Genomic DNA, 27,703 nt, shown 5'->3' on the forward strand with positions numbered 1-27,703 from the left:
TATATTTATCTGGTCTCTTCACAACAAAAACGTATTGTAATGAGAGGGACATTTACAGATATGAATTATGATCCATCCAATTATCAGTTTTCTTTTTAAATTTATTATTTAATATCAATATTATTTTATAATTTTATTAGCAAAATATTATTAAAACTCCAAAGAATATAAATATATATATTTTTTTATAAAATATTAATATTTTAACCCTCGTGGAAAGTACAAAGCTTAATATTTTTTAACACCATTATTGAGAATTGGGTTAAATTAAAATATGCTGATATCTAAAATTTTCTCTCCTTGAATCTATATATTATTACTCATTACATTTATAAATAAATGATAAGATGTTGGCTACAAATAAGAAGAAACCTGATGAAAATTTAATTAAATTGCGTGAAATTGCTGCTATACCCCAAAACAAACAATGCTTTGATTGCAATCAAAAAGGTCCAACCTATGTTAATATGACTATTGGGGCATTCATATGTACAAAATGTAGTGGAATGCTGTAAGTTTTTTTCAAAAATTTATATATATTGCAATTTAAATAATTCCCATATTTAATTTATAGGTTATTTTTTTTCATTCTATTGTAAAAGCCTATTACACTTTAAATGTTTATTTTGGTATTTTAGAATTAGGGGTTATTCAAGGGTGGCCTATTGTGTATCTATTTGTTAGATAATATTCTGGACATCTAAGAGTATTTTAATCATTAATGATTATAAAATATTAAATCCTTGTATCATTTAACTTAGCACATATGTCCAACATTTTTTCCATGGTAATCTTGTGTTTTTTATATACATAAATGAAAGCTTTGGGCTCGTTTTTTGCATGGTTATTGTTGAGTTATGTTTTTAGAGACATGCAGAGGTCAAAATTTTAGGTCTTATTTTAATTTGAAGAAAAAATGTTTTAAACTCCCAGTTTGGTTTTAATGAAATAGTATTTTTGACCTGGTATGTATATTTTAAATTTTAGTGCCTTGCTCAAAATTTTCAATTTATTATTTTTTATATGATTTTCCAATTTATTTATATAATAATTTAAATCTTTGACACGAGTTTCTAAATTTTTTACTTTTTAAGCATGGCCTCCATTTTTTAAATTTAATAACCCTGTTTGGGCCTTTAGGCCTCTAGTTTTTTAAAAAATATTTTGGGTTTTTCTTTAAATGCTTGATTTATGAAATTTCAATTATTATTTAGCCTAAAAAATTTTGTTTATAATGAATGACATTGTATAATTTTTTTGGATAGGTATAAGAGAATAGTTTTTATTAGCTTAAATTAAAATCTATGAAAACTTGCAAATTTACCAAGTATAATAATTTCCCTTACCCCTCATTGGCTATACATATGACTTTAAATTTTGTTATTTTCTAAATAAAGCTAAATATAATTATACGTCTAATAATAATTATGAAATTTTAAATGTGAGTTTCTATAGTTTTTTTCAAATTTATTATCATAAATCTAATAAGATTGGCGATTGAACTTTTGATACTATTTAAAACAAATTTAAAGATCTAATTTATATAGTTATAAAAAAAATTATTTACAGAATGATTTAATTTGTAACATTATTTTTATAAAGAATTTATTTAAACTAGATAATATTTTTAAAAGAATTCTTATGGATATTAAATAAAGTAGAACTCAGTTGTTATGGCTAGCTTTTTCAACCAGTGTCACTTTGAAAATTCTCAAATTTAACAAAAAAAGAGTCACCCCATATCAAATCACATATTCAGCCTCATATAATTTCAATAAAAAAAATTATAAGCTTTAAATTAGGGCTGTGCTGATATTTATTATCGTATCGGCATCAATTAGCTCTTTCAAAAATAGCACATCATGCCGATCTTTACCCAATCTGATATTTTTTTATTGTTTTTGGTTATTTTAATTTCATAATAATAAATTAATGAAAAGAACTAATGTACAATTTATTTGTTGTAATCTTTAAAAAAATAGTTTAAAATTTTACAGTATTTTTTGTTATATTATCTGCAAAAAGGAAGATTTTAAAATATCTAACAAGTCACATTTAGTTAATGTTGCTAATCGGCTCGATTTAGCCAATTTTAGAAGCGATTAAATTTTCGCCGATAAATTACCCACGCTTATTAATTTTTCTCACAGATATGAGAAAGGTTTGGACTTCTATTTGCGAAATTTCAAGGCATCGTTAATAATATATTGGTTAAAATTTTGATCTCGCCCTTTGAAAAATCGGCTAAATGGAGTTGTTTAACAACTCTACATCACCCATAAACATTGTAAATATCTTAAATGAGAATATAACTTATGAAAAATAAAATACACTTAATTATTCGTGAAGTTAGTAGGTTTTTTTAAAGTAGAAAATATTGATATATTTATGACATTGATACAAAGGTAGATGGTGAAATCTATAATTACCGGATCCATTTTATAGTATTATCAGATCGGTGAAAATTTTGTGGATCGGCACAGCCGTACCAATATAAATAGGTATAACTAGCACAGAAACGAAATTTGAACCTGCTATCATTGCCTAGGATATTGGGTTCAAATTTTAAATAATTCGTTATCTATTAAAAACTAAATTAATTTGGCATATATGACTAAGTAAAAGTTTGATAATTGGGGGGGGGGGGGAAATAATGAATATTTTTATGTGATCATTTTATATAGTTTAGAATTCAAAACTAAATTTTTATAATGACTCAAGAGTCAAGACTATCAATTTTTGCAACTTTTTTTTCTAATGATTCTTTCAATAATCTGCTCTCCAAATGCATACCTGTAAAAACACAAATATGGCCAAAAAATTAAAGATAGCTCTATTTTAAAGCAGCCAAAAGCATTTTTTTTGCTCCGTTTTATAACATTTTAAAGCACAATAATCGATTTATTTGTAATATCACGAACATTAAATTTTTTTTTTGAAATTAATTTTATGATAAAAATATTTTCCACATGATATTACCCATTTATAAAAAAAATATTTTAAAAAGTCCTTTAACTGAATTAAAGTACTCTTAAACGGTTGGGTCGATTTTCTAAAAACAGTCCGATTAAGATTTTAGCCAAAATAATATGTAAGCCTCAAGATTTGGCAAATAGAGGTCCAAACCTTTCTGCCATCTATTAAAATCTCCAGGCTTACATAATATTATTTTGGCTAAGATCTTAATCGGGCCGATTTAAAAAATCAGGCCTTTAAACAACACTACTTAATTAAAACACATCTATACTTTTTAGCTATATTATTTGCATTAATTTTTGTAAATGCTTGTTGGAAACATTAGGTAATCAGTTAATAATCAATTGAAAAAAGTGGAAATCCTAATCATTATAAAAATTTAATTCTAAACTGGAAATAAGATGAGCATGTTTAGCCAAAAGTTTCGCTTTTCCCTTTAATTGTCAATCTTTTACTTAACCATATCTATCAAATTATTAAAATTGATTAGTTTTTAATAACTAATTATTTAAAATCTGAAGAAGTTAGAAATGACATTTTTCACATTTAATCCTTTAAATATCTCGGATAATATAAAAGTTAGTGAGTTTTTGATCTATAACCCATTTGATTTTCTAATTAAATCGGAATATTCGTCGATTTTACATGGAATAATCCAATTCTATCCTAAAATGATCAAGAAAATTTATCATAGCTAAAATTTACCCAAAAAAATTTAAACTGGTCCCAATTAAAACTTCTAATTCTCAAACTTTCTTTTATAATATGGTCTTATACCTTAAGAAAGTATAAGTTGGTTATATAACTGCATAAATATTCTTTAGCCTATTCTATTTTATTTACTTTATTATATCGAATCTTACTTGCTCAAGTAGTGATGATAAACGGCTCATTTGAGCCGGTTTTTAAATACTGCTAACTCATTATTTTATCTAGTATAATATTAACCAGCCTGAAGATTTTGGTCATGGATGGCACAAAGTTTTTGTACTTCCATTAGCGATCTCGAGACTTATAGTCAATTAGCCATTTTAAAAAATCGGCTCAAATCTCGTTTAACAACTATATCCCCAAGTTAACGAAGGTCCAATTTATTATATATTACCTATATTTTTTTTTATATTTATTTTTGCATCATTATATTATTTGAATAATTCTATCTTTCCTTCTTTCTTTTATTTATGCTTATTTAATCTCATTATTTTTATATTACTTATTTTATTATTTCTTATAATTATTCATACTTTTTTCTTGGTAAAATATAAAATAAATATTTCCAATTTTTTTTATTCTCTTTTAAAAAAATATATATTAACGGTGGTTTATTCAATTTTAATAACAATAAATATATTTTGACTCTGCCATTGGCAAAATCGATATATTATATAATATACAAATTTTGTTTATATTTTTTTTTATATATGTGTGGTCTTTCCCCTTTTCAAAATCATGGTTCAAATCTTGGGGTAGAATTTTTTTTTAGATTTATTTTTTGAACCGTTAATATATTTTTTTGCATAAATTATTAACCATGTGATCTGGAGATAATTTTTTTGATTATGTTCCAACTCAAAAAAATTACCATTGCAACAGTGGATTTATTATAAATTTTATTCGTCTGCTTATAATCACATGACCTGTCAAAGGATTAAATTTTTATTAAAAACCAATCTAAACCCTAACCTATATTTCTCAGAACATATCTCTCTAACCTTATATCCTACTACTTACTTAAAATAGTTTAATTTTAAATATATTTCATCCAATTAAAAAATTTCCTTCAGTTAAACATTCCTTGAGCTGAGCGATTGTCAAGTTTGTTTCCCCATTATGGATAAGTAAGATAAATAAACCCATTTAAAATAAATTACAGTACTTTCATCATTAGCAGGCATAAAGAGGGATAAAGTTAAAATAGTTTTTTAATATTCAAGGTTAGGGGGTGGGGGGGGGGGTCCTCCTTTGAAAAACAAAAAACATTCGTATCTTCATGGAAATTCATGAGCCAGGGTTTTGGAGCTCAAAAGAGTACCTATCATCATTTAAGCCGTCCACATAAGCCAGAAATATGTGTGTTTTAGAATGAGGTAAAAGCCTATTATACTCTAAACCTAGAAGATTTTTATAAATACGCAGTCTAACCTGACAGGCACTTTTCAAGTTCAAATGTGCCACTTTGTATTAATAAAACAATTTTGTACCTTTACGATTTAGTTATTTCATTTCTTCCGCCTTACTTAGGACCTGCAGCTACGATGGAAAGGGGAGCATTTGAGGCATGACCTCTTAATATCTTTAATTTAAGCGGTCATATTGGTATATAATAGATATCTCTTTTATATTAACCCAGATTAAGTTGGTCAAATTTAATTCTTTTGTTTTTGTCCTTCCACAACACCCACGTGCGTAAATTTTATATACATATTCGGCCACAACTAATCCGGGGGTAAGATTCCCATACCACACCAGGTGCTCCTTTTCTCTTCTCCAGAAGTTCATTCTGGCAGGTGAGGGAGTGTTGATATTACAACATTTTAAATTTAAGTCCCCCCTCCTCTCTCATAATTAACTATCCATTAACGAAAGTGATAAACAAGTTTAATTACCTTCATTTTTTTGAGCAAAAGTTGTAATCTTGTATAACCACATTTATATTTGTGTGAAGCTATAATAAATATGGGACCATTTTAAATGATTCCCCAAAAACTAATTTTTTGAATATTATTATTTTTTTAAATCAATAATTTTTACCTTTCGAGGATACATTAATAACACAAACTTTGCTAACCATAACTAAACTAAAATAATCAAGCTTTGCATTTATTAACAATTTAGATAGCAAAAATTAGTTATAGGGTCATTATTAAAAGAACACCTAATTAAATAAGTGTTCAAATTTTAGCATCCTAGCTCATTCTAAAAAAAATATAAGTCATGCTGCTAAATCAGAACTCTGCTCTTGTAAGGTACACCCATATCTCAAAGGCACTTGCGAAAATCTTGTTTTTGTTGTTACATGGAATGATCCAGAAATTTTAACTCATGCTTCAACAATGTTTAGTGGATTTATTTTAGTATTAGTTTGTGTAGTGCTCTCACTCTTGTCAATATTACTGGATTACGATTAACAAACAAATATTCCTAATAAAAATATATAAAAATTTTTATGTGGCTCTGTCCTTGTTCGACTTATTTTTGAATTGCTGTTTAAGGTTTTTAACAAGGACACCCATTTTTTAAGTGTTTGGTGGCATTGTTTTCTTTAATTGTTCCTTTTTGTTTTTTTTTCCATCCCTAATAATATGTACCTCGTTTATTATATTGATATGTACAATCTTTATTTATAGAATTAATTGAATGGCATTAAATTTAAATAGAATCTTACTTTTCAATAGGCGATTTAGTCGTAGCTATGGCCGAAGATTTAGAAATATGCTAAACCAGAGCAAAGTCTGGACCTTACAATTAAAGAGTAATGGATTGGATTCACCCCATTCCCATGATAAAGCTATATAGCGCTATAAAAAAATTTTGAAATATATTTATTTTTGCCAAATATTTTTATTTATTATTTTTAATTTAAAATATGACTTCCCAAAATCCATTATTTTTAAATTTTTGTTTCCATTTTCTACATTACCATAAAAAACTTTATTTGAGGCAAGTTAAATACACGTATTCTCACAAATATATTAAATTCATAAACTACCGTATTTTTTTGTACAGAACCAGACGAATTGTGACATTCGCCCTAATTCTGCATTCACAGTTAGCGTGAATTCGCGGCGAGGTATATAAAAATGAATATCATTTCGTATACTTCGCCGCGAATTCTCGCTAACTGTGAAAGCAGGATAATACATCGTAACTCGAGTCCAATTAAAGTAAACTGTCAATTTTTTTAAATATCGGTTCGGATAAACGAAATAATTTATTTATTCGGAAACATCGGTGCTCTAATGATTTTATAGTGGGCTTAAAGATCTGGTATGTAAAATGAAAAGCCTAACCTTAACTTTTTTTTTCTTAAATAAAAACTATTGACGCCAAAATTTCTCAAAACCCGTTCAGGTTATAGCCCTGGATTATTTAGCGCGAAATTCGCGGCGAAGTATACAAAAATGAACGTCCTGTTTTGTATACTTCGCCGCGCATTCGCTCTAACTGTGAACGTAGGGTTAGGCGATCAAATTAGATTAATGCTTTCACATGTCACCTAATATTATGCATAGTAGAAAAACGAATACGAGTCAAATAAATAATTATTCCTATTCTATTCCTTTTAAGCGAATCGAATAATTTCGCATTCATGCGAATGATAGAATTTACTCTTCTTTTATAATTAGTATAATTATAATTGGTAAATATTTAATATGCATCGATCTTATTCATTTTTGAATAGATCTTCCTTATATTATCCTAGATCCGGTCACCATTTTGAAGAATTTCACGACTCGCCTCTCTTTCAAAACTTATCCCAAAAAATGGAATCTAAAAATGTTAAATCGAATTCTAAAACAATATTATTTCGATAGTCATGATAGTCGCCCAAGTCAAAATTTAAAGAATCGATAAAATCTTATCCGTAAAATTTTGTTCTTCAAAATTTTCACGGAGATTAAACTTTAAAAAAAAATTCAACATAATAAAGAAGGAGGAAAATAAAACAATCTTTCAATCCCTTCTCAAGGGATTAATCAAATCTATAAGTTATTTGCCAAAAAAAAATATTAGCATATGAACATAAAATATTAAATCTTATTTTAGCAGACAAATTATTTAATCCTTTTTCATTGGTTTTTATCGATTTTTATGAAAATCGCCCTCCCTTATATCACCCCAAATATCAATTGTTATATGACCAATTTCAGTTTTTAGACTATGATTTGGGTAATCATAGGTTTTTGATTCCAAAATTATTCCAAGCCCATTAAAAAAAATATATATACAGGTCAGGACGCGTTGACCGATACTCTAGCCATTGGGGTGTGTCCTGGTTCGACTTATTACTAAACAGCTTAGAAATTATTTTTTTTAAAAATGAGAAAATAAATACGAAAAAAACTTGCTTCAAACAGTTCAAAAACAAGTAGAAATCAACACTATCCCTTTTTTAAAAAAAAAATATAGTTTATCCTAATTTGGCGTACAATCTATCATTGAGAATACTCTTTGATAGGTGGACATGGTGAGACTAATCAATTTTAACGACTACTCAATTTTTATTATTGCAATTTATATCTCATTTTTAAAATGATCCTTATTGAGCTTATACATCTTTTTTTTCTTAATGGAACTTGATGACTCTTAAAAAAGTTTTTAATGAATCAAAATGTTAAAATCATTACATTTTGAGAGAGGAGCGGATGGGTTTTCGTTTATTGGATCCGAAAAAAATCTTATATATTAAAATTTTCCCGCTTTTAACTTTTTTAAAATTTCAGATCCATTATGAAAACCAGATCAAATTGAGCGTTTTGGAAAAAAAAGGCAAACTAGAATGCGTTTTTATAAATGGTGATCAATTTGCACGATACCATTTGAAATGCATTGTTTATGTTTTGCTTAACCAAACGCAAAGGCTCAATATGGTCGCACTATAATCAGGTGTTTATTATTATATTTGTATATTATCTTTTTTTATTGCTAATATTTAAAAATATTAATCGAAGAAACTGGACAATATCATTTTTTCCAGAAGCCCCGTGTCTCTTTTTTTGTTATTTCAACGTTATAAAAAATATTATATTTTTTTAAGAGGGTTTTTAGCCCACAAGCCCCCCCCCCATACCAAATCGATAATTTTTTGGCCCGACCTTTTTAATTTCGATAAAATTTTGTATGCTGATAGAATATCACTTGAAAACATCGAATCCAAAATTTTAGCTTCCTAGTACTCATAGTTCCAGAGATATCAATGGTCAAAAGTGCCAAAAATGACCTTTTTTCGAAAAATACGATTTTTAAAAATTGAGATAAGTTAAAAAATAATGATTTTAAAAATATAAGTTATATGTCATTTTGTAAATCTATAGGCCTTTTATTAAATATTAAGGATTTTTTTGAAATAATATTGTTGCGGTTTTTCTTTACGTTATAAATTTTAAACATAAAAACTCCAGGTGTTTCGCTTTTCAAATTTTTTTCGAATTTAAAATTTTCTTATTCTCTAACCTTATATTTATTAATTAAAAAAAATTTAAACTTGGGACAACCATGAATTTTTTAGTTATTGGAATTTAAAAAAATAAATATTTTTTTCAAAAATAGATGGCGCTCCTTTATAAAATAACGCGTTTTGTTAAGATTATTATTTTTTTAAATTTTTTCCTATTTTTAAACATAAATAGCAAGATTTTCTATCATTAATATCATGAAATGAGATTATTTAGCTGCGAATAATCATTTTTTTCTTATAAAAAATTTTAATTTTCGAAAATTTTATAAATTTTGTAGATATAATAGATAAATTAAAATTCATGAAAGATATTACCTACTTTCGGTTTTTTATTAAATTTAGTTTTTTTGACGCCATGATAATTTCGTGTTGCGATAAATTATATGTACGCCCAGTAGCCGTTGATAGGTTAACTATTGTTAATATATTATTTTTTGGTATGAAAAGGATATCTTGTGCAGCTGGATAAACAAAAGAATTTGCTGATCCTTTAGGGTGAAGAAAATTAATTTTTACTTCATCTCTAATTACATTCACTTCTTGTACAAATCCTAACCACCAATCGTTTTCATATGCACATGTTACATATCCTCTAATCTCATCGATTAATTGATCCTCACGTGGATATACTATATTCTCCACAATAATTGTCTGCGAATTAGAATATAGTTTAGTGTTGAGTTTAGTTAAACAATTATTCGCCTTAAAATGATTATATAATTCTATCAATTATTCACTAACCTTTTTTGAGCGTTCATAGATTATGCAATCTTTTTTTTCTGGTAATACCCTACTAACTTCATCACTGCAAAAAAATTTTTAACAATATCAACTGTTTTTTGATTGAGATATTTTTGCAGGCTTTCAATTTGGAGTTGAAAGAATCCTCTTTTCTTCCAAAACGATTTTGGAATTATATGCCATATGATTATGTAGCGTTGAATGTCGTTTTCATTTTATTTGCGCTCCAATTAGGAGGCAGAATGGTCAGCAATTGGTTACTTGTAACTAGTTACCTAGTTACATTTTGGCTAAAAAATAACTGTAACTAGTTATATTTTTAAAATTGTAACTAGTTAAAATTTTTGAAATGTAACTGCCAAAAGTAACTAGTTACTTTTAAAGATATATTCAAATAATTAATTTTATTTTTAATATGTTGTGATAAATTAATTTTAAATTAAATTTATTTTTAAATTAAATTTATTAATTTAAAATTTTGTGAAAATGTCTGATTGTTCCCAACAATAACACAAATACTTATATGTATGGCAGATGTGTAGGGATTAAAATATTGTCAACCTCTAAAGGATACTATATTAGCTAGTATTGAAAAAAGGTAACTAAAATCAAATAATTATTTATAAATTAATAATAACATGTTATAGGTTTAATAATCTTTATGATAATGACAACATCATTGCTGCAATTCTTCACCCTTTATTTAAAACTGACTGGCCTTGGATTAGGCAAGAAAGGAATAAAGCAAAAATGGAGGAAATTTTAAATTTAATAAATACCTTATTACCTCAAAGTGAATACCAAACGAATGAATCATGCTCAAAACCAACATCACTTGATGTAGTTGAATTTTTTGACCTAAAGCGCCAAAATATTCTGGATAATGAACTTATAGAAAACTTTATCAAATCTAATAGCAACACTTTTTCTTTATATAACGATTTTCCAAAGTTAAAATTACTCTTTATTAAATATAATGTTGTTCTAACATCAAGTGCTCCCGTAGAGCGCTTATTCAGCTAGGTAAGCTGGTTTTTGGAGATAAACGAGCACGTCTCCAAGATAATAACTTTGAAATTAATTTGTTGTTAAAAGCAAATAAACATTTATTAGATTCTAATTTTTATGAAAAATAAATGTATTTTTTTCAATGCAAATATATATCTTTATATTGGATGTAAATATTCAATTTTGCGATATTTTTTATATAAATAAATTGTATATTATTTTAAATAACTGATTATACTTTGTTTATCCTAATTTTTTTTATATTAAATAAATGCATTCAATAAATAAATAATGCGCATATAAAGGATGTATAAAGTAAGTAACTAGTTACTTTTGAAAATAACTGTAACTAATAACTAGTTACTTTTGTAAAAATGTAACTAGTAACTGTAACTAGCTATGTTTTTGTCAATGTAACTAGTTATGTTTCAAAAGTAACTTTTAACATCACTAGTACTGATCCAAGGCCCACCACAGAAATAATACCTTTACTCCTACAGAGAGGATGTATTTTTTGCCTCTGGTGCAAATTTAATTTTTTTTTATAAAATAATAAAAAATTTATAAATGGACAATTCCACTCAATCCATATAAAATATTTTTTTACAAGATTCTATCTCAAATTTATTTTAGCCGCCATTTTTGATATATCGAATCAGCCAATTTAATGTTGTGATAACCGATATTCTTAAAAATGGGATTGATTAGATTAAATATTAAAATATCGGATGGTTCATTCCTATTTATAAGTACTATTCGTGAAGGGGCTGTTTAAGTAATGTTATATACGATTGTCAATGACATTGAAGTCAGTCTGTATTGGATGCCACTGAAAGATATTTCTGAAATGCGCTTCACATTTCGTCCACTTTAATTCTTTAATGAATGAATCCTCAGTTTTGCTCTTATTTGGATTTTTTTCTGGGAAGCTTAAGCTATGAATGCTATTCACTTACTATCATATCGATTTTTCCGCCAGCCATAAATTTAAATTATTATGTATTATATAGAAATATATCTTAATTGTTTAAAAAAAAATTGTATGGAAAACTTTTCTTTCTGAGCGTTTTATAATTCATTGATTATTAATTTTTAAAAATTGAATCATAGTAAATGGCAATAAATTATTTGGCATTGGCGTAATATGAAAGATGAAAGAAGACTTAAATTTATTGTTTCAAAATAAATATTTACATTATACGATGATTTAGCTTTAATTTTTAAATATAAACGAATTATAATTTTCAAAATAAACCCGAACTCTGCTGATTTTTTTTAAAATATAAAATTTAAGTTATATTCATTGTGAATAATATTCATTTACTAGTGTTATTAAAAGGCTCGATTTGTGCCTATTAAAAACGACTAACTCGATATTTTAGCCAGAAATATATTGCCAAACCTTGAGATTTCGCTAATAGATGTCTAAACCTTTGAGCCATCTATGAGCAAAATCTTCATCTTCAGACTTGCATAATATTTTTGAATATGATATTTAGTTAGCCATTTTTAAAAATCGTCTCAAATCGAGCCGTTTTACGACACTATCATTTACTGTTCATATTTTTAATTTCGCTTTGAAACAATTCGAAAATATTCAAAATCACGACATTTATTTTAAAAAAAATTTGGGTCTGGGCTAATATCTCCCTTTGCAGGCTCAATATTTTCTTATTCTATTTTATCATTTTTTTTAAATATAATTTTTCAAATCTTGATAATCATTTTAAATTATTTAAGAAAATATTTGAATCTGAATGGAGGAGCAAAGGGGGTGCTTATCATCTAATTTCTTTTGACCACACCTAAGGTTAATCGCAAAATTTGAATGCTTATTATTAGCACATATGATACATAACAAAACATGTCAATATCATTTTTTTACGAGCAACTCCATAATTAAAACTTATTATTTAAAGCATCCACTAAATAAATAAAACAGTCTGTGGCGCATCTGATTTGAATCTTTTTGTCCTTATTGTAAATATAAAAAAAAATTTTCAATGCTATTAGCTTTTAAAGTTTTACTATTTATTATTAAATAAATTTGATAGCCTGCTAATGGGTGTTTTTGGCTTATAGTGCAATCCTCAAAAAATGATGATTCAAATTTGGGTAAATTTTTTTAAAATATTTTAATGGTTTTTAGCACTAATCTCAAATTCATACTCCGCCTATACTTCATTTTTGAAACCAACACATCTTGAATCTAATATGAAATAACCATTTTAAATTTATGTAAATTATAACCGATTATAATTTTGAGATATAGGTGATTTTATCGCAAACTCCAGCTAAAAACATAGGGAAGGCAATACTGACTAACGCACCTTATTTTATTATCAGTTAAAAAAATAGAACGATTTATATCATTATTTTTGCTAAAATAAAAATACCGATTTATATTCACGCCCATATCAAGAATCTCTGAGTTATCCGTTTAATTTTAAGCACGAGAAACGGCGCAAAATCGAATTCGCTGATTTAAGATCATATATTTGCAGAGCGTGGAAAATTAAAATCAATTTTTTTTATCATTTCATCTAATCATAACAAATGTCAAAATTCATCAATTTTAAATTACTTATTTTACTATGGATGTGCTCATACCACTTTTAGGAGGCCGATCTGATATTACCTATGTTAAATTTATATTGACCGATTATCGATCGGATATCACATCTGATTTTGTATTCTGTAAACATACTAATCGTTTTAATTTTTAATGTATACATCCAAAGTGGCTTTATTTGAGCCAATTTTTAAAAACGGCCAACTCAGTATTTTATTCAGAAAATTATTACACAAGCCTAAAGATTTAGCTCAGAGGTAAAATATTTGGACATCTATTAGCCAAATCTCGAGATTTGGGCAATTTTTTTTGGCTAAAATATTATATAATTTTTAATAATATAACATCTATAATTTAACTATACCATATCATAAGCCATATTGTAATGATCATTTATAGTTTATATTCATGAATCTAAAAGTATATAAAATATTTTTATTGATAAATCACTTATTTATATAATAACATTGATCTATTTACATTAATTTGAATAAATTTTTTTTAAATTAAGACGCCATTTTATGGGATCGGAAAATTTTATAATATTGGCAATAACCGATATTTTAAAAAAGATGAAATATCGGTACATCCCTACATTTTACCAGAGTTGTTAAAGTAGCACGCTGCTATAGCACGCTATATTTTTTGGTAGCAATAGCTAATAGAGTGCTACTTATTTTCCAATTATTAATTTTTTTAGCACGCTCCTTTTGAAAGTAGCTAAGCAGATCGCTATTAGTTACTTTTTAAAAATATAATGAATATAAACTATAAACATGAAAATTTAAATATAATATAATTATTTATAATTTTTATTATTTAATATTTGAAATTTATATTTTTATTGATTGCTAAATTATATATTTTATTTTTTTAAATTTTTTTATACAAAAATATTTCCTTGAAATTGAAAATAAAATAAATTTGTATTATAAACCTAAATCATCTGGTGTAAATTATTTAAAATGTCATCGCAAATGGATATCCAAATCAAAGAGATTTAACAATGATGATATTAATGAAATGGAAGGTATCCTGAAAGTATTCTTGATAACAATAATACACATTTTCATTTCTAAAATTTGAAAAATATTTTCAAATTAATGTAAAAACAAAAGGTGGCTACAAATTTATTTGTTTAAAATGTAAAATAAATTCTCAAATAATTTTAACTTCGAAAAACACCTAAAGGTAATTGTCATTTTTATATTCTAATGTATTTATTTTATAAGAATGTTCATGCCAACAGTTTTAAAGAGATAGAAAAACATCGTAATAATTTTAGTATAGGAGAGACTACATTCCAAAAGACCAATTCAATTCAGATGCTGATAAAGTCTTTTCGATTTTATAATTGATACAGCTCAGCCAATGTCTTGGTTGATAATCCATCATTTATCATGATGATTTAAGCTCTATCCCCTGGTACAACAATTTTATGTTACCAGACACTAATGATTAAGATAGCAGATAACTTTGAAGTGATAAAATAGCTCTAATATCAGAGTTGTCAGAGATATAATATATATGTACCACGGTAGATATTTTGACATATAACAGAAGGTAAAAACTTATTTATATAAATTGATCTGATATTAATATTTTTAGAGCTTATTTGGGAATCACAGACCTATGGCTAGACCCTAAGACTTAAAAAGAAGATCTGTAGCATTAGCCTTTAAAAGGATAATAGGATGTCAGACATACGATATACTTGCAAATAAAATTTATGATTCATCCCAATTTTAAACTAAACTGGCCATATATCAATTCCGATGATGCTAAGGATCAACGTGAAAGGCTCATGATAAAGTGGAAAAGTCTCATACCAAACAAAGATGCCCTAGTTACAACCACAAAAACGACTTTCACTGATAATTTTTTTAAATAAAGGGTACTAATATAATAGAAAATTCTATAGACGTGTACTCAAATGATTATTTTGATAATTTTTCTTATATTAAAAATATGTATATAAAATCTGCCTTGCCCTCAAGTGCTAGTATTGTGAGTGTATTTAGTTAGGCGAAACTTATACTTTCTGATCGTCGCTCTAGAATTGGGAATAATAGTATAGAAATGATTTTATTATTAAAATGCAACAAAATAAATAAAAATGAATATTACCATAAATAATTATTTTTATTACATAAATCATAAATTATAGTCTTTTTACATAACTTTTTTTATAATCAAAACTAACTATATTTAATTATTTATGAATGTTGATTTTTATGTATTATATACTATACAATTACATTATAAGCAAAAAAATAAAACAAATTTATTTCTAATTTTTTTTAAAAAAGTAGCCAAAGCTACCTTTAAAAAATAATAGTTAATAGTGCGCTACTTTTTTTTGATGGATATCTGTCGGTAGCTTGCTAATTTTTTGACAAATAGCCATAGCGGTAGCGCGCTACTTTTAAAAGTAGGGTTAACAACTCACGTTTCTGATTTTTTTTGTCATTATACACCAATCATTGTTCAACACAATCTTATATATCTATGATTTTTTGCAATACATACAAGGATTTTGTGATTGAAATTAGTATCTATGTGTTTATATTCTGTCTACTCTTAGTATCCTTTTGAGCTCACAATGATTATTTCTAAAAATTTTAATATTGTTTCCTTTAATGCTTGTAAACCGTACAATGGAATTATATTTTATTATGAGACCTATATCTTTTTAAGTTGTAAATTTATTTATTTTTTTCATATTTAGAAAATGTTTATTTACTTTTTCATATATTATAAAGAAAAGTTATTCCTCTTATGAATATAGATATCACATAAATAAGACGTTTATACACAAATCTCATTGTTTAAAACTTTGGTCATATAATCTCACCTTTTAAAAAATCATTGATTTAAATACATCCTGTATTTTCGATGAAATATATTAGCGCAATTATCTTTTCATGATAAAGATAATACTTTTCTTTGAAAAGGCCAATGGAATAGGAATCACTGTTTTCTCTTTCCTTGGGAGGTTAATTTATAACGAGGTTATAACCCTCTTAAAATAATAAATTATTAATTTCCGTTTTGTCGATTCACTTAAAAATAAAAAAAATGGTGCTTTCATTCATTAATATCATTTAGATTTATTGCATATTCTTATGAACCGAATAATTATTTTACCATTAATTTTCTTTTTGCTTTTTTCAATATTTTATTTTGTAATTTAAAATATGAGAAATTCTAATTTAAATACCATATGATTGTTATTTTAAAATATAATTCAAGTAAAATAAATTTTTAAAAAAGTTTAAAAATAGGTTAAATTTCACTTCCACGTTTATGGAAGAGACCTAATATTTCGTTTATTTGTTATTGCTTCGCCTTCTGGGTAAAAGTAGACATACCCACGACGCGAGACTCATGTCAGATACCGAGATCTCAAAGAGTTCATGATATTTTTTAGCGGGGAGCCCCTAGTTTTTTTTTTACATCATGCCTCTGGTGCGCTTTAACTTTCAATAAACTCAACTGGTTAATATTTAGCTGGATCTTTTATAAAAAACAATATAGCATACCGTCAGGTGATATTGGAATTTTTGCCATTTTAACTCAAATTTTTTTAAGACTCGATATAGCCCGAATTGTATCAGATGATAGAATACACCTCCGGCAAAAGCAAATATCTTTAAATTTTGAAAATTGGTGCTAACACCATATTTATGCGATTTCATTTTCACGCCGATTTATTTAAAATAAAATATTATTATGCAGGAGAGGATTAAATCCACCGCATCGCGTTAAATCAATATCGATGGCTACCTTTACTCCCAAAGAAATCGAATTTTTAGAAAATCGTGGAAATTCGGTAAAAAAAAAAATTTTAGAACAATTTATAATTTATTTTTTATATTTTTTAATTCCCTTGTAAACATGGAACGGAACGGATCTTGAGGAAAATTATTGGACGGAAACATTGATTCAGAGAACTAAAAAATCTATCCCGTGATAAAATAATACAGTCAATCATATCGTGGCGGCTAGCTAACCCATATAATCTAAATATCCCCCCGCGATATAACGATGAGCAGAGTTAAGCCAACCCCGGAGTTTAAGTGCTTTAAGAATTTTTTTAGAAACCCTGTTTATATATATATCACCGATTATATTTTGAAACCCGAGTTCAAAAGGCGATTACTGCATTATAATATTCGGATAACTTGAAAATTCAAATATTATCTATTTAAAGTGAGATTTCGGGATTTATAAATATATTGTAAATTTTCTGCCATCTTGTAGGGATATAAGTTAATCTTTGGACATGCATTCATTTAATATTTAAATTTCATAAAATTAAAATCAAAATAAATAAGGGATAGGCTCAAAATAGATATCCTAACAACCCCACCCTATCCCCGTCCAAAAAGGTCTGATAAAATATAAATTGAATAAAAAAATTACCAATTGCTTGTCCTAATAATACAAGAGAAAATTTTAATAGTCAATTTTTGGAGCACCATCATTTTAAAAAAATATTTTTTATGCCCTGTTCGAATTTTTTTTTAAATTTAGGTCCGAGCCCGTCTTGAACTGGGTTGACCCGAACTAAATTCTTGTATTTTGCCCTAAACCGTTACTGAACCCGATGTAAAATTTTATCGGTTTCACAGCCTTGGCGATGAGAGAATATAAAATGGGACAGCACATTTTTCACCATGCTCCGCTCCAAGTTTAAGCATGCTACTAGCACCGTTCTCCCTCTAACGTCACTGGGCGATTTATTTTGTAATTGAAATACTTTCGCTATCAAAATCAAATAGTCATTCCCCTCAAATAATTAAATGATTATTTTTAAAAAAATGACTTATTGCACTAAAGTTTTAGATAACCTTTATGTTAATTTATTTTGGATATACTCCAAAAAAAATACCATTATTGTCACATAATTTATTCTCTTTTTTTTATTATACTGTGTTTTTTTAATATTATAATAGTTTTTTAAAAATGATATTATAATTTAATCTTTTTTCTTACGTAAATGGAAATAATATTATTTTGTTAAAGGGCAGCAATGCTATTAACATAAGGTTATTATAATTTTAAAATATCTCAGTTTTCTAGTTATGAGCATTCCTCGTTTTCAAGCATTACGCCTTTTTGGAACCGGTAAAAAAAATCTTATCTTTTATTTTTCTATCCAAAAAGAATAATATTTACAAGGATCACGAGTTATTTCCAGTGATAATTGTAAAAGTAAAAGCTGCTTTATCTTACTTTATATTAAAAATGGTGTAACTTTATGTCCGCGTTGCGATTCTTATTTTTAATTCATAACTTTCAAAGATTTGCCACCATGTGATATTTTTAAATAATCTTAGAAGCTAAAATATCAAAAAAAAAATTTTAACATATCTTTTTAATCTGCCAAAAAAAACAATTTTTTTATAAATTAAATAAATTATATTTTTGTTCTTTTTTTTTACCCTTCTTTCACAATGATTACATATGAAATTGTGCAAAATACCTTTACGGGCCGAGCCCGAAGAAGTTGATTATTTTTTTAAGCTTAGTATTTGGCAAATTTACTTTTTTTTCTCCTTCATACGAAATTATTACGGACCGGACAATTTGCATAATTTTTGCGGGCAGGCCCAGAAAACCATATCAAAAATTTAACAGACTATTTCCGGCCAGATCTTAACTATGGTTGTAGTAGATGTATGCGCAGTTGTGCTCAGGCGAACCATAATGAATATAGAGGTTCAGGTAAAAATAACTCTTCAGTTTATAAAAAATATAATATCGATTCTGGTCTTAAACATGGATTAGACCTCTTCGCCTACAAACAAATTATGCAAAAAAATACATTTTCTTCTCACTTTTCCCCTAAGGAAATGATTTTGAGCAGTATACAATAAAAAATTTATTCGATATTCTTGCAAATTATATTTATAAGGAAAAAGAGTTTAATATTTGGTTGAAAAAACACCTCTATACTCTAAATTTGGATAGTTGGCACCGCTAAATAGAAGTATACAAAAAAATTTTTATGAAATTAGGATATTAAAAGGTTGAAACCGATTGGTTCAAGTTCGGTTGATAAAATTTTTAAGAGCTCAGTTTAAGTTCTTTAAATAATAACGATTCAGGGTTTAGATTTGGATCCTTGGTTGTGCTCTTTTCCTAGAATGCTTCCATATGTTTCCTTCGAAAATACACCTGCACAGCGCCGCAACTTTTACTAGGTTCGCAAAATCGCGTTTCTACATTGTTTGGGTCAAATTGAATCAGCTGTCTTGTGACCTAAGATACAATAGAAACTACGTCCTTAAGATTGGAAACCGCATTTGGGTTTGAACAGGGAGGCTACGCAGTCTCAACTGAAACGAGGAATCCCTGAATTTTCGCCTTTTGATAATATACATCAAACAAAATCTCATTTACTAATTATTACTCACCTAGTCGCGTGCTATTACATTTCTTGTCAAAAATATTTCACTTCAAGAAATTAAAATTCTTTTTCGTAGAAAAAAAAATATTTTCTTTTTATTAATATTTCACGAAACTATATTATTAAATAAATTATTATTAATTATGCCTTTGAGCTCAATTATGTTTTATTCATATTTTTTCTCATATCATCATATAACATCGCGACATTATTCTATCATAATTATTTATAATATATAAGTTTTATATATTTATAAATGAAAATACTATAATTTTAATTATATATATATATCATTAAAAAGTAATAATAAGCAAGTTTTCCATCTGTATTCAAAAATAATTTTTATTATTTGCTTAATTTTATTAATTTGGTATCGATTTTTTTAGTAAATGACCATAAAACCTATTTGATTGATTATTTGAGCTTCATTACTTTATTTAAAAAAATTGCAGAAAAACTAATTTTTTTTAGTTGTAGTAGTAGATCTCTACCATAAAAGTACTACCTTTTTAAACCGTCATAGTGGATGGTGCAAAACTCATGACACCTCAATGTAATCTTATTTATGGCACTCATTATGCTTTAATATCAATTTTTTTTCCTTACAAAATATTTAAAAAGTATTGTCAACGAATTTGGTTGGGACTATTCGATCCAAAATCTCAGAACTGCATCCTTGACTCTTGCAAGGACGAACACAAAATGAAAGATTTCATGATGGATAAATACGAAAAGAAAATGTGGTACGTGTCGCTGGAGGAAGTCCAACAGCAAGTAAATTTAAAACATGCTTCAATTTCATTAAAATCCAATTTTTTGTGTTTTTAAAATAATGTTGTGTAAAAAAGATCATTGATTGATTATATATAATTTTTTTAGGGGGGGGGGGGAATCTTTATTATTATCTAGAGAAAAAAAAAATACTGAAAATGGAAAGAGATATTTTTCCTCTCGAGTTTTAGTCATGATGCGAAAATAAAATTAAAAGCAAAATTTATCAACTTGAAAAAATGAGAAATAGTTTGAATCGAATTAACCAAATCTACGAAGATTCGGACTAGGCCGGCCATAAAATAATTTTCGTTTGGATGGTCTTTAATAAATATGGCCGATAAAAATCAAGATAATACTAATTTTATGAATTTATTGTTTCTCATTCCATATTTGCTCCTTTTATTAGTCGAGAAGGAAGGTAAGTGACTAGCTAAAGAATGCGATTTTTTTTAATCACAAAATATGCTTTCTAAAATAATTTAGTTTTGTAAAAATAGAAATTGTGTATGAATTTAAAGCTTAGGGAAATCTTCTTTTAACAAGTATTTGCTAATATTTTATATAACATTTAAATATCATAATTTTTTTTTATTACATTAATCTAATCCATTGTCCTTTTGACTATATAAAAGCTTTTCTACTTTTTCTTCCCCTTGCCTTCATATAATATGTAATGGGGAATATGTAAAGTTTTAATATTATAACAAAAAAATGTCTTTTTTTCTTCTCACAATAAACAAAGGTTGAAAGGGAAAAGGAACTCTCCCTTAAACACGGCACTCATTCTTCCTCCTCCCGCAAAAGCGAAAAAAGCGGGTCCTTTTCTTCCGCCGGCAAGGATTCCACTTCCTCCCTCTCTCTGTCTTCCTCTTTTGTTGTTCTTTCCATGCCACCACCCGTTGCCCAACAAACTTCAAAATGTACCGGCGATTTCAACTTTTATCTCTTAGACGATCAAATACCAACTAACGATAATTCGAACGAAAACGGGGTCAACCTTGGTCATTCGTAAGCTCTTAAAAATAAAAAAAAATTCTATAGTTTCTTGCCCCTAAATACATCGCGTCCATCCTTTTTATTAAGGCTAGGTGGAATATTTAAAGCTATAACTACCATTTACCAAAAATACATTAGCCTCCTCAAATGCCGAAATAACGAGACTACCGAATTAGGTACGGATGGTATTGTCGCGGGGGGTAACCATAGAGATGCGATTGCAACTAAATGTAACGGCGTTTACTCGGGCAGCAATTCCCATGGCGGATCCCCCTTTAGTTCGAATTGTTCGTCTTTATCATTTTCACCTAAAGTACAGGATTTATAACTTGTGAAATATTTATTATTATTTAAAGGTAATTTCATGTCAATCGCAAAAAAAGAGATTTTTGCTTAACTCTTTCAATTACAATAAAAATATAACTGTTATATCATGTTATAAGCAACAACAAATACCAAATTTTAATTCATTAGCTTATACATATATTTATTACATGAGATAATATGAGTCAAGGCTTCAAATATTACCCATTTTACATAGCTTTGGATATTAATTTCTTAGATAATCTGAATATTAATTGATATTCATTACTTGATTGATATTAATTATAAATAATAATTTAATGAAGATTTATAACTGATCTGTTTTATTTACTAATCTCCTAATATTTTCTTCAATATTATGGCTAGGCTAGTTAATTTCTTCATAAATTATTAATAGTTTTTTCCTTTTTTTTAAAGGGGTTTGACCCATCTAGCTTTATCTATACATATTTTTGTTTTCACCAAATTTATTATAAGGATCGTTAAATAAAAAATTAAAATAATAAAAGTGTTTAAATAAATTATTTTTAAGTGTAAAGTAGATTCAACATTTATGAGAAAAATATTTTAGAAAACAGTCGATTTTATTAATATCAAGGCAAATGAAGAAAAAAATTCTCTTTAATTCAGGATGATAAAATATAAAATTTATATATAAAAAATTAAATTCTCTAATGAAGCTTTGTAAAGTAATCTTAACTCAAAATTGTATCCTTAAGTTAAGTGATAAAATAAACTTACAGTTTGTAGAAAAAATCTTCACTACACAAATTTTTTTATTAATTTTTAGGCCATATCGAATTATCATTCGATTATTAGCGAAACTTTCCAATCGTCATTTATTATTTTGCTTTTATTCCTTTGCGATGAAGTTAATTTCGCAACAATCTGTTGAGAATTTGTAGATTAATTTTTCTTGGAAATTTTAGGCCCGATCCAGGTATATTTAATAAAAATAAAGTAAACCCGGGCTTAGGGCCCAACCTGTATCTGAAACAAATATAGAAAAAGATCATTTTTTAAAAAAAAAAATTATTTTTCTTCTTATCTAGAGTATTACATGTGTTTGATTATTTTTCTTAATTTTTCATTTCGTATTATCCCAGGTAAGATAAATTAGTTTTGTTTTAACTATGACATATAATCATTGGGCTTGAAAGATGTGAGTGATATGACAGGGAATGGCATACTTACATTGCCATTATAAGTGTATATTTTTCTTTTAACCTTAAGATTATTAGTTAAAACATGGACGATTATATATCCTGATTACACCCTATAAAAAGTACGCAAGCAATTATTATCATATTAAATCAAAAGATTTGTTTGTTCTGCGCAAGTTGATGTAATTAATATACTTTTCCTCTTTAAATAATTACAAAATTTTTTTTTTTTAAATAATATTTTCAAGCTTAACAACGGTCTTTTCGCTATAAAACCTCCTGCTCAACACGTAACAAAGAGGAAAATATCTCAAACTCTACACAATTCTTACAATATAAATTCCGCCCATACAATCGACGGCCCTGCCCCTGATACAAATAACAAGTTTCAGTTTGAAAATAAGTTAGCAAGAGATAAAATGAGCTCATTCGAGGACAGTTTTACCACGCTAGGAACTAGTATAAACGGTGGCGAAAATGAATTTACTGATGCATTTTTCGATTCGTCGACCAACATTAATAATAAAAGGAAAGATAATCTCGGTATAATTTGTTGAAATAGTTTTTTTATTAAAAAAAAGGAATATTTTACTGATTTAATAACTGTGATTTCAGGTTAATTGTTTTTCAATAATTATTAATTTATTAGCATATTCCAACCCATTGCCTCCACTCACTAAATCAACGACCTCCACGTTTTCTTCCTTCATAGACACCCGACCCTTGGTTCCTTCCCATTCATTGCAGGAACATTCTACAACGGATCATAAAAATTATCCATTGTCTCTTTCCAACGACAAAAGCAGTTCGAATAAGCCTATCAACAATAGTAAATCTTTTAACCTTCTTAATATGGTATAATTTCATTAGAGTTTGTTGAGAAAAAAAAATTTAATCTTATAAATATATATGTTTCTAAAAATTAAAACGCCTAAATTCACTGTTATATTAAAAAAAGTTCCGCCTATAGATAAATACAGCGCCTTAGCGGAACTAGATCACGCTTTTAATAGCTGCACGCTCAATACAGATGGGAATAAAAAGATCAATAATTTGAATACCAATTTCCAAAATTTTCCTAATCATTCGCAGTTTAATCATCATGCCACCAATCTTAATCACCACCCTAGTTACGCCCTTTCTAATGGATTTGAAGAGAACGGCCCTATGCAAACATATAATAATATAGCTGGAGAAAATGGTAATTTTTTGTTGAGTTTAATAAATTTAAGTTTTTTAAAAAAGTTATAAATCATGAGGTTTAAAATTGGATCTGGAGTGCCCCTCGTCGCTTTTGAGTTAATAGTTTAAGTTATTAATTAACCAATAAATATATAAACTAGATTTATAGATATTGATGTTTGGCGGCATTATTCTTTTCATACATATACCTATCATGTTTAATCACGTTTATAGCACCTTTTTTAAAAATTTAACAAAAAAATTATCATTTAAATATTAATCATTATGATTTTTAGTTCAGTTTGATTATTCAAATAACTTATTATTTTTATTTTATTAAATTAATCGCTCATAATTTTTTGAACAATCTTTTTATGCTAACATTAAATAGTATTATTAATTTCCTATTTTTACTTAAATTGATTGATAAACCTTTTTAATTTTCTCCCAATCACTCCGAGTCTGGACTAGCGAAATATTGATATTTTTGTCATGAAGGCATAATTATTGTATCACATCTTTATAAAGATTATATGTAGAAGGAAGCCATTGAAACTTAAGGAGTACCATAAACGCGTTGGTTCTATTTTATTTAGAATAACGCTAGCGTGACATTTTTAAAATAACGTAGTTTTACATTTATGATTTTTTTTAAAAAATTTTACACAAGTCAAAAATCCATTTTTATCTCGACCAATCAATGGCTACGCTAATCATTATCATCCCTCTAACCCGGTCTTTGCTTCTAGCTATAATTTCAATCACAATGAGGCTCCTATTCTTTTGAATCAAGATATTCTGAGCTCGAGATATAATCAGACCTTGCAATTCAATAATAGCTCCCCTAATAATGGTAATTATATCTACCAAGGACACATGAATAGAGGATCTACAGAAAAACAAAATAGTTTTTATTACAAACCTGGGGTTGGGAACTTTTCAGTGAGTTTTATTGTATTTTAATACAAGCGCACCTTTTTTAGTGTTATTTTATATTTTATTTAGACCTTCAGAGCACTCTCGTAAAAAAATATAAGCGCTGTGATTGGTTCTGACGAGTGGCTAACCTAAAACTGAAGATTTATTTATTATAAGTTTACATACATTGAAGACAGCTATTGAAATGCATTTTTATTGTCTTTCTAATTTCGTTTGTACTCTCAATAGCGAACTTCAATTATGTTTACACTTTTTACTGAATAAATCGCCAGTCAAAATTAATATCAAGCACATTGGAACCACAGACCCAAATATTGAACTAATATATCTCCATTTCCATTTTTTCTCTCTTATAAAACATATTTTTTTATATCTATAATTAGTTTAAAAAAATATATATACAATTATAACTTATGCCAGAATTTTGTAAAAAGGGTAATAAAAATTTAACCTTAAATATAAGTATAATTTTTTTAGTAGATATTTTAAAAAAAGACATTTTATAAATATAGTATCCATTCTAAATTAAGTTTTTTTCATATATTAACTACGCCTAAATAATGTTTACCTTATATTTTTAAAACTACACAACTTAAATTAAGGAAGATTTTGATATATTCTAAGATAATGAGTGTTTCAGATCATAATAAATAACCACTTTCGATATTAATTTTAACACGTCTGGTATCATATATCCCCCAATATAATACTGAGGGCTTAAAATTTTCATCAAGTCAAGTCTTGCATGGGAAATAATTTATTTATTTTAAGTTAAATAGCGAATATCAGTAAAAATGGAATAAATAAATATCAGTTATTAATTAATTTATTTTTTTATATATAATACCAAAAAAAAGGTTAACAATAATGTAAATTCGCAATCTCATTGTGCAACTACGAACCCATTTTTATAATGCCGAGGCTTTTCAACAGTATCTATTTTTTTTTATTTTTGAAGCGGTTTAGATGATAACAACTAAAACACGACGAAAAATATGTGTATTATGAGGGTTTTAACATCAATTGCGCCATTTTTATGGCCACCTATAAATTATAAAGTTATATAGTTTCATAAATAATTCTTACTTTTATCTTTTATTTGTAACAACAAAAAAATTATTCGAGATGATGGGCATTACGTGTTTTATAATTTTTTAAGGTTTATGCATCTCTTTAATTATTTAAGAGTTATGTAAAATGTCTTTAGTTTTTTTTCTATATATAACTTCACCTCATTCATATTATAAATTATATTTGAATGTATAAAAAAATAATAATTATGTATTTTTTTACTGGCAAATTTTGACAAATTCCAAAATAGCTGATGAAAAAATAATCTAAATTTTTGTGTATGATCCATTTTTCTTTTCCAAGTTAGGACTTTTATTTCAAACCAATGACATTTTAATAATTACCTTAACTGATGATTCGTTAAAATGCATTTTTTAAAATGTCATTGAATACAGCAGCTGATGGCATTTGTGTTTCCCGTATAAAAAAATTAATGAAACCCTGATTTCTTTAATATTTAAACCAAAATGGCATGTTGCCTGCTGATTTCTATGATGAACATTTTAATTTATGAATTGATGGTCATTTGTCATTGTTTCAAACTGCGATAAATTAACCCTATATAAAAAATATCTTCATTATTCATTATTATTTTTTTATTAACGATTATGGAATCTCATTTTAGAAAAAAAAAACTATTGTATATTGTTTTTGTACAAGAAATGCTGTATTTGTTGCTTGATTATTATAGGGTTCTAACTCTATTTCTGGTCAAAAATGAGCTAGGGTTAAAATAGTATCCAAAACTTAAACAAATTTTAAATTATGTTTTTTTTTTAAATGTTATAAAATCTAATTCTAAATAACTAGGTAGCATGTTATTTATTATTATTTTTAAATTGATCAAAGCGGAATCTTGATTCCTCTGATAATCAAGCAACTTAATATATAATAAATATCGTACAGTTTAATTTATCCTAATTTGGAAAAATAAATTATTTGGTTACAAATAACAAATCCAATAAATCAAGATTATAATGTTTCTTTTTTAAAATGTGAATAATCTATTATTACATTTCCCCCCCCCCTTCCCTTCCCTAATTTAATTTTATGTAATATCTTCTTTCTTTTTCTCATATTGCATTATAAATTTATAATAATTAATATATTATATATACCATAGTAGGATATGGATGCATATTAAATTATTACGTATATACATATTATATATATCCGATTTGCTATTTATTTTTATTTTTTTAAAACTATATATAGTTTTTATTTTGCATACGAATTTAATAAAATATATAAATAATTCTTTGAGAGAACATTAATAAATTAATATATCATAAAAAGCGACGAAGTTAACGAGGGGGATTCGAATTATACTATGCTGAATATAAATTAGATAAATACTATATTAC

General features: G+C 26.7%; 1 protein-coding gene across 2 annotated transcripts; it reads left to right on the top strand.

Annotated features, from left to right (window-relative positions):
• Positions 1 to 62: 62 nt before the first annotated feature.
• LOC135922878 (putative uncharacterized protein DDB_G0282133) lies at positions 63 to 27,561 on the top strand. Of its 2 annotated transcripts, XM_065457382.1 has the most exons (11): positions 63 to 86; positions 348 to 511; positions 17,214 to 17,307; positions 20,512 to 20,664; positions 21,407 to 21,672; positions 21,799 to 21,973; positions 23,396 to 23,690; positions 23,797 to 23,976; positions 24,106 to 24,348; positions 25,000 to 25,271; positions 26,126 to 27,561. In XM_065457382.1, the coding sequence occupies exons 2-11, from the start codon at positions 348 to 350 to the stop codon at positions 26,180 to 26,182; spliced, it is 1,899 nt and encodes a 632-aa protein (XP_065313454.1). In that variant the 5' UTR covers positions 63 to 86; the 3' UTR covers positions 26,183 to 27,561. The 2 variants fall into 2 exon arrangements, with proteins under 2 accessions (XP_065313454.1, XP_065313455.1); XM_065457383.1 differs by lacking the exons at positions 63 to 86; positions 348 to 511; positions 17,214 to 17,307 and adding an exon at positions 20,287 to 20,443.
• The last annotated feature ends 142 nt before the right edge of the window (positions 27,562 to 27,703 follow it).

This window comes from Gordionus sp. m RMFG-2023, chromosome 1 (assembly GCF_954871325.1).
Source record: "Gordionus sp. m RMFG-2023 chromosome 1, tfGorSpeb1-WG-v2, whole genome shotgun sequence".
NCBI classification, from domain to species: Eukaryota; Metazoa; Nematomorpha; class Gordioida; order Chordodea; family Parachordodidae; genus Gordionus; species Gordionus sp. m RMFG-2023.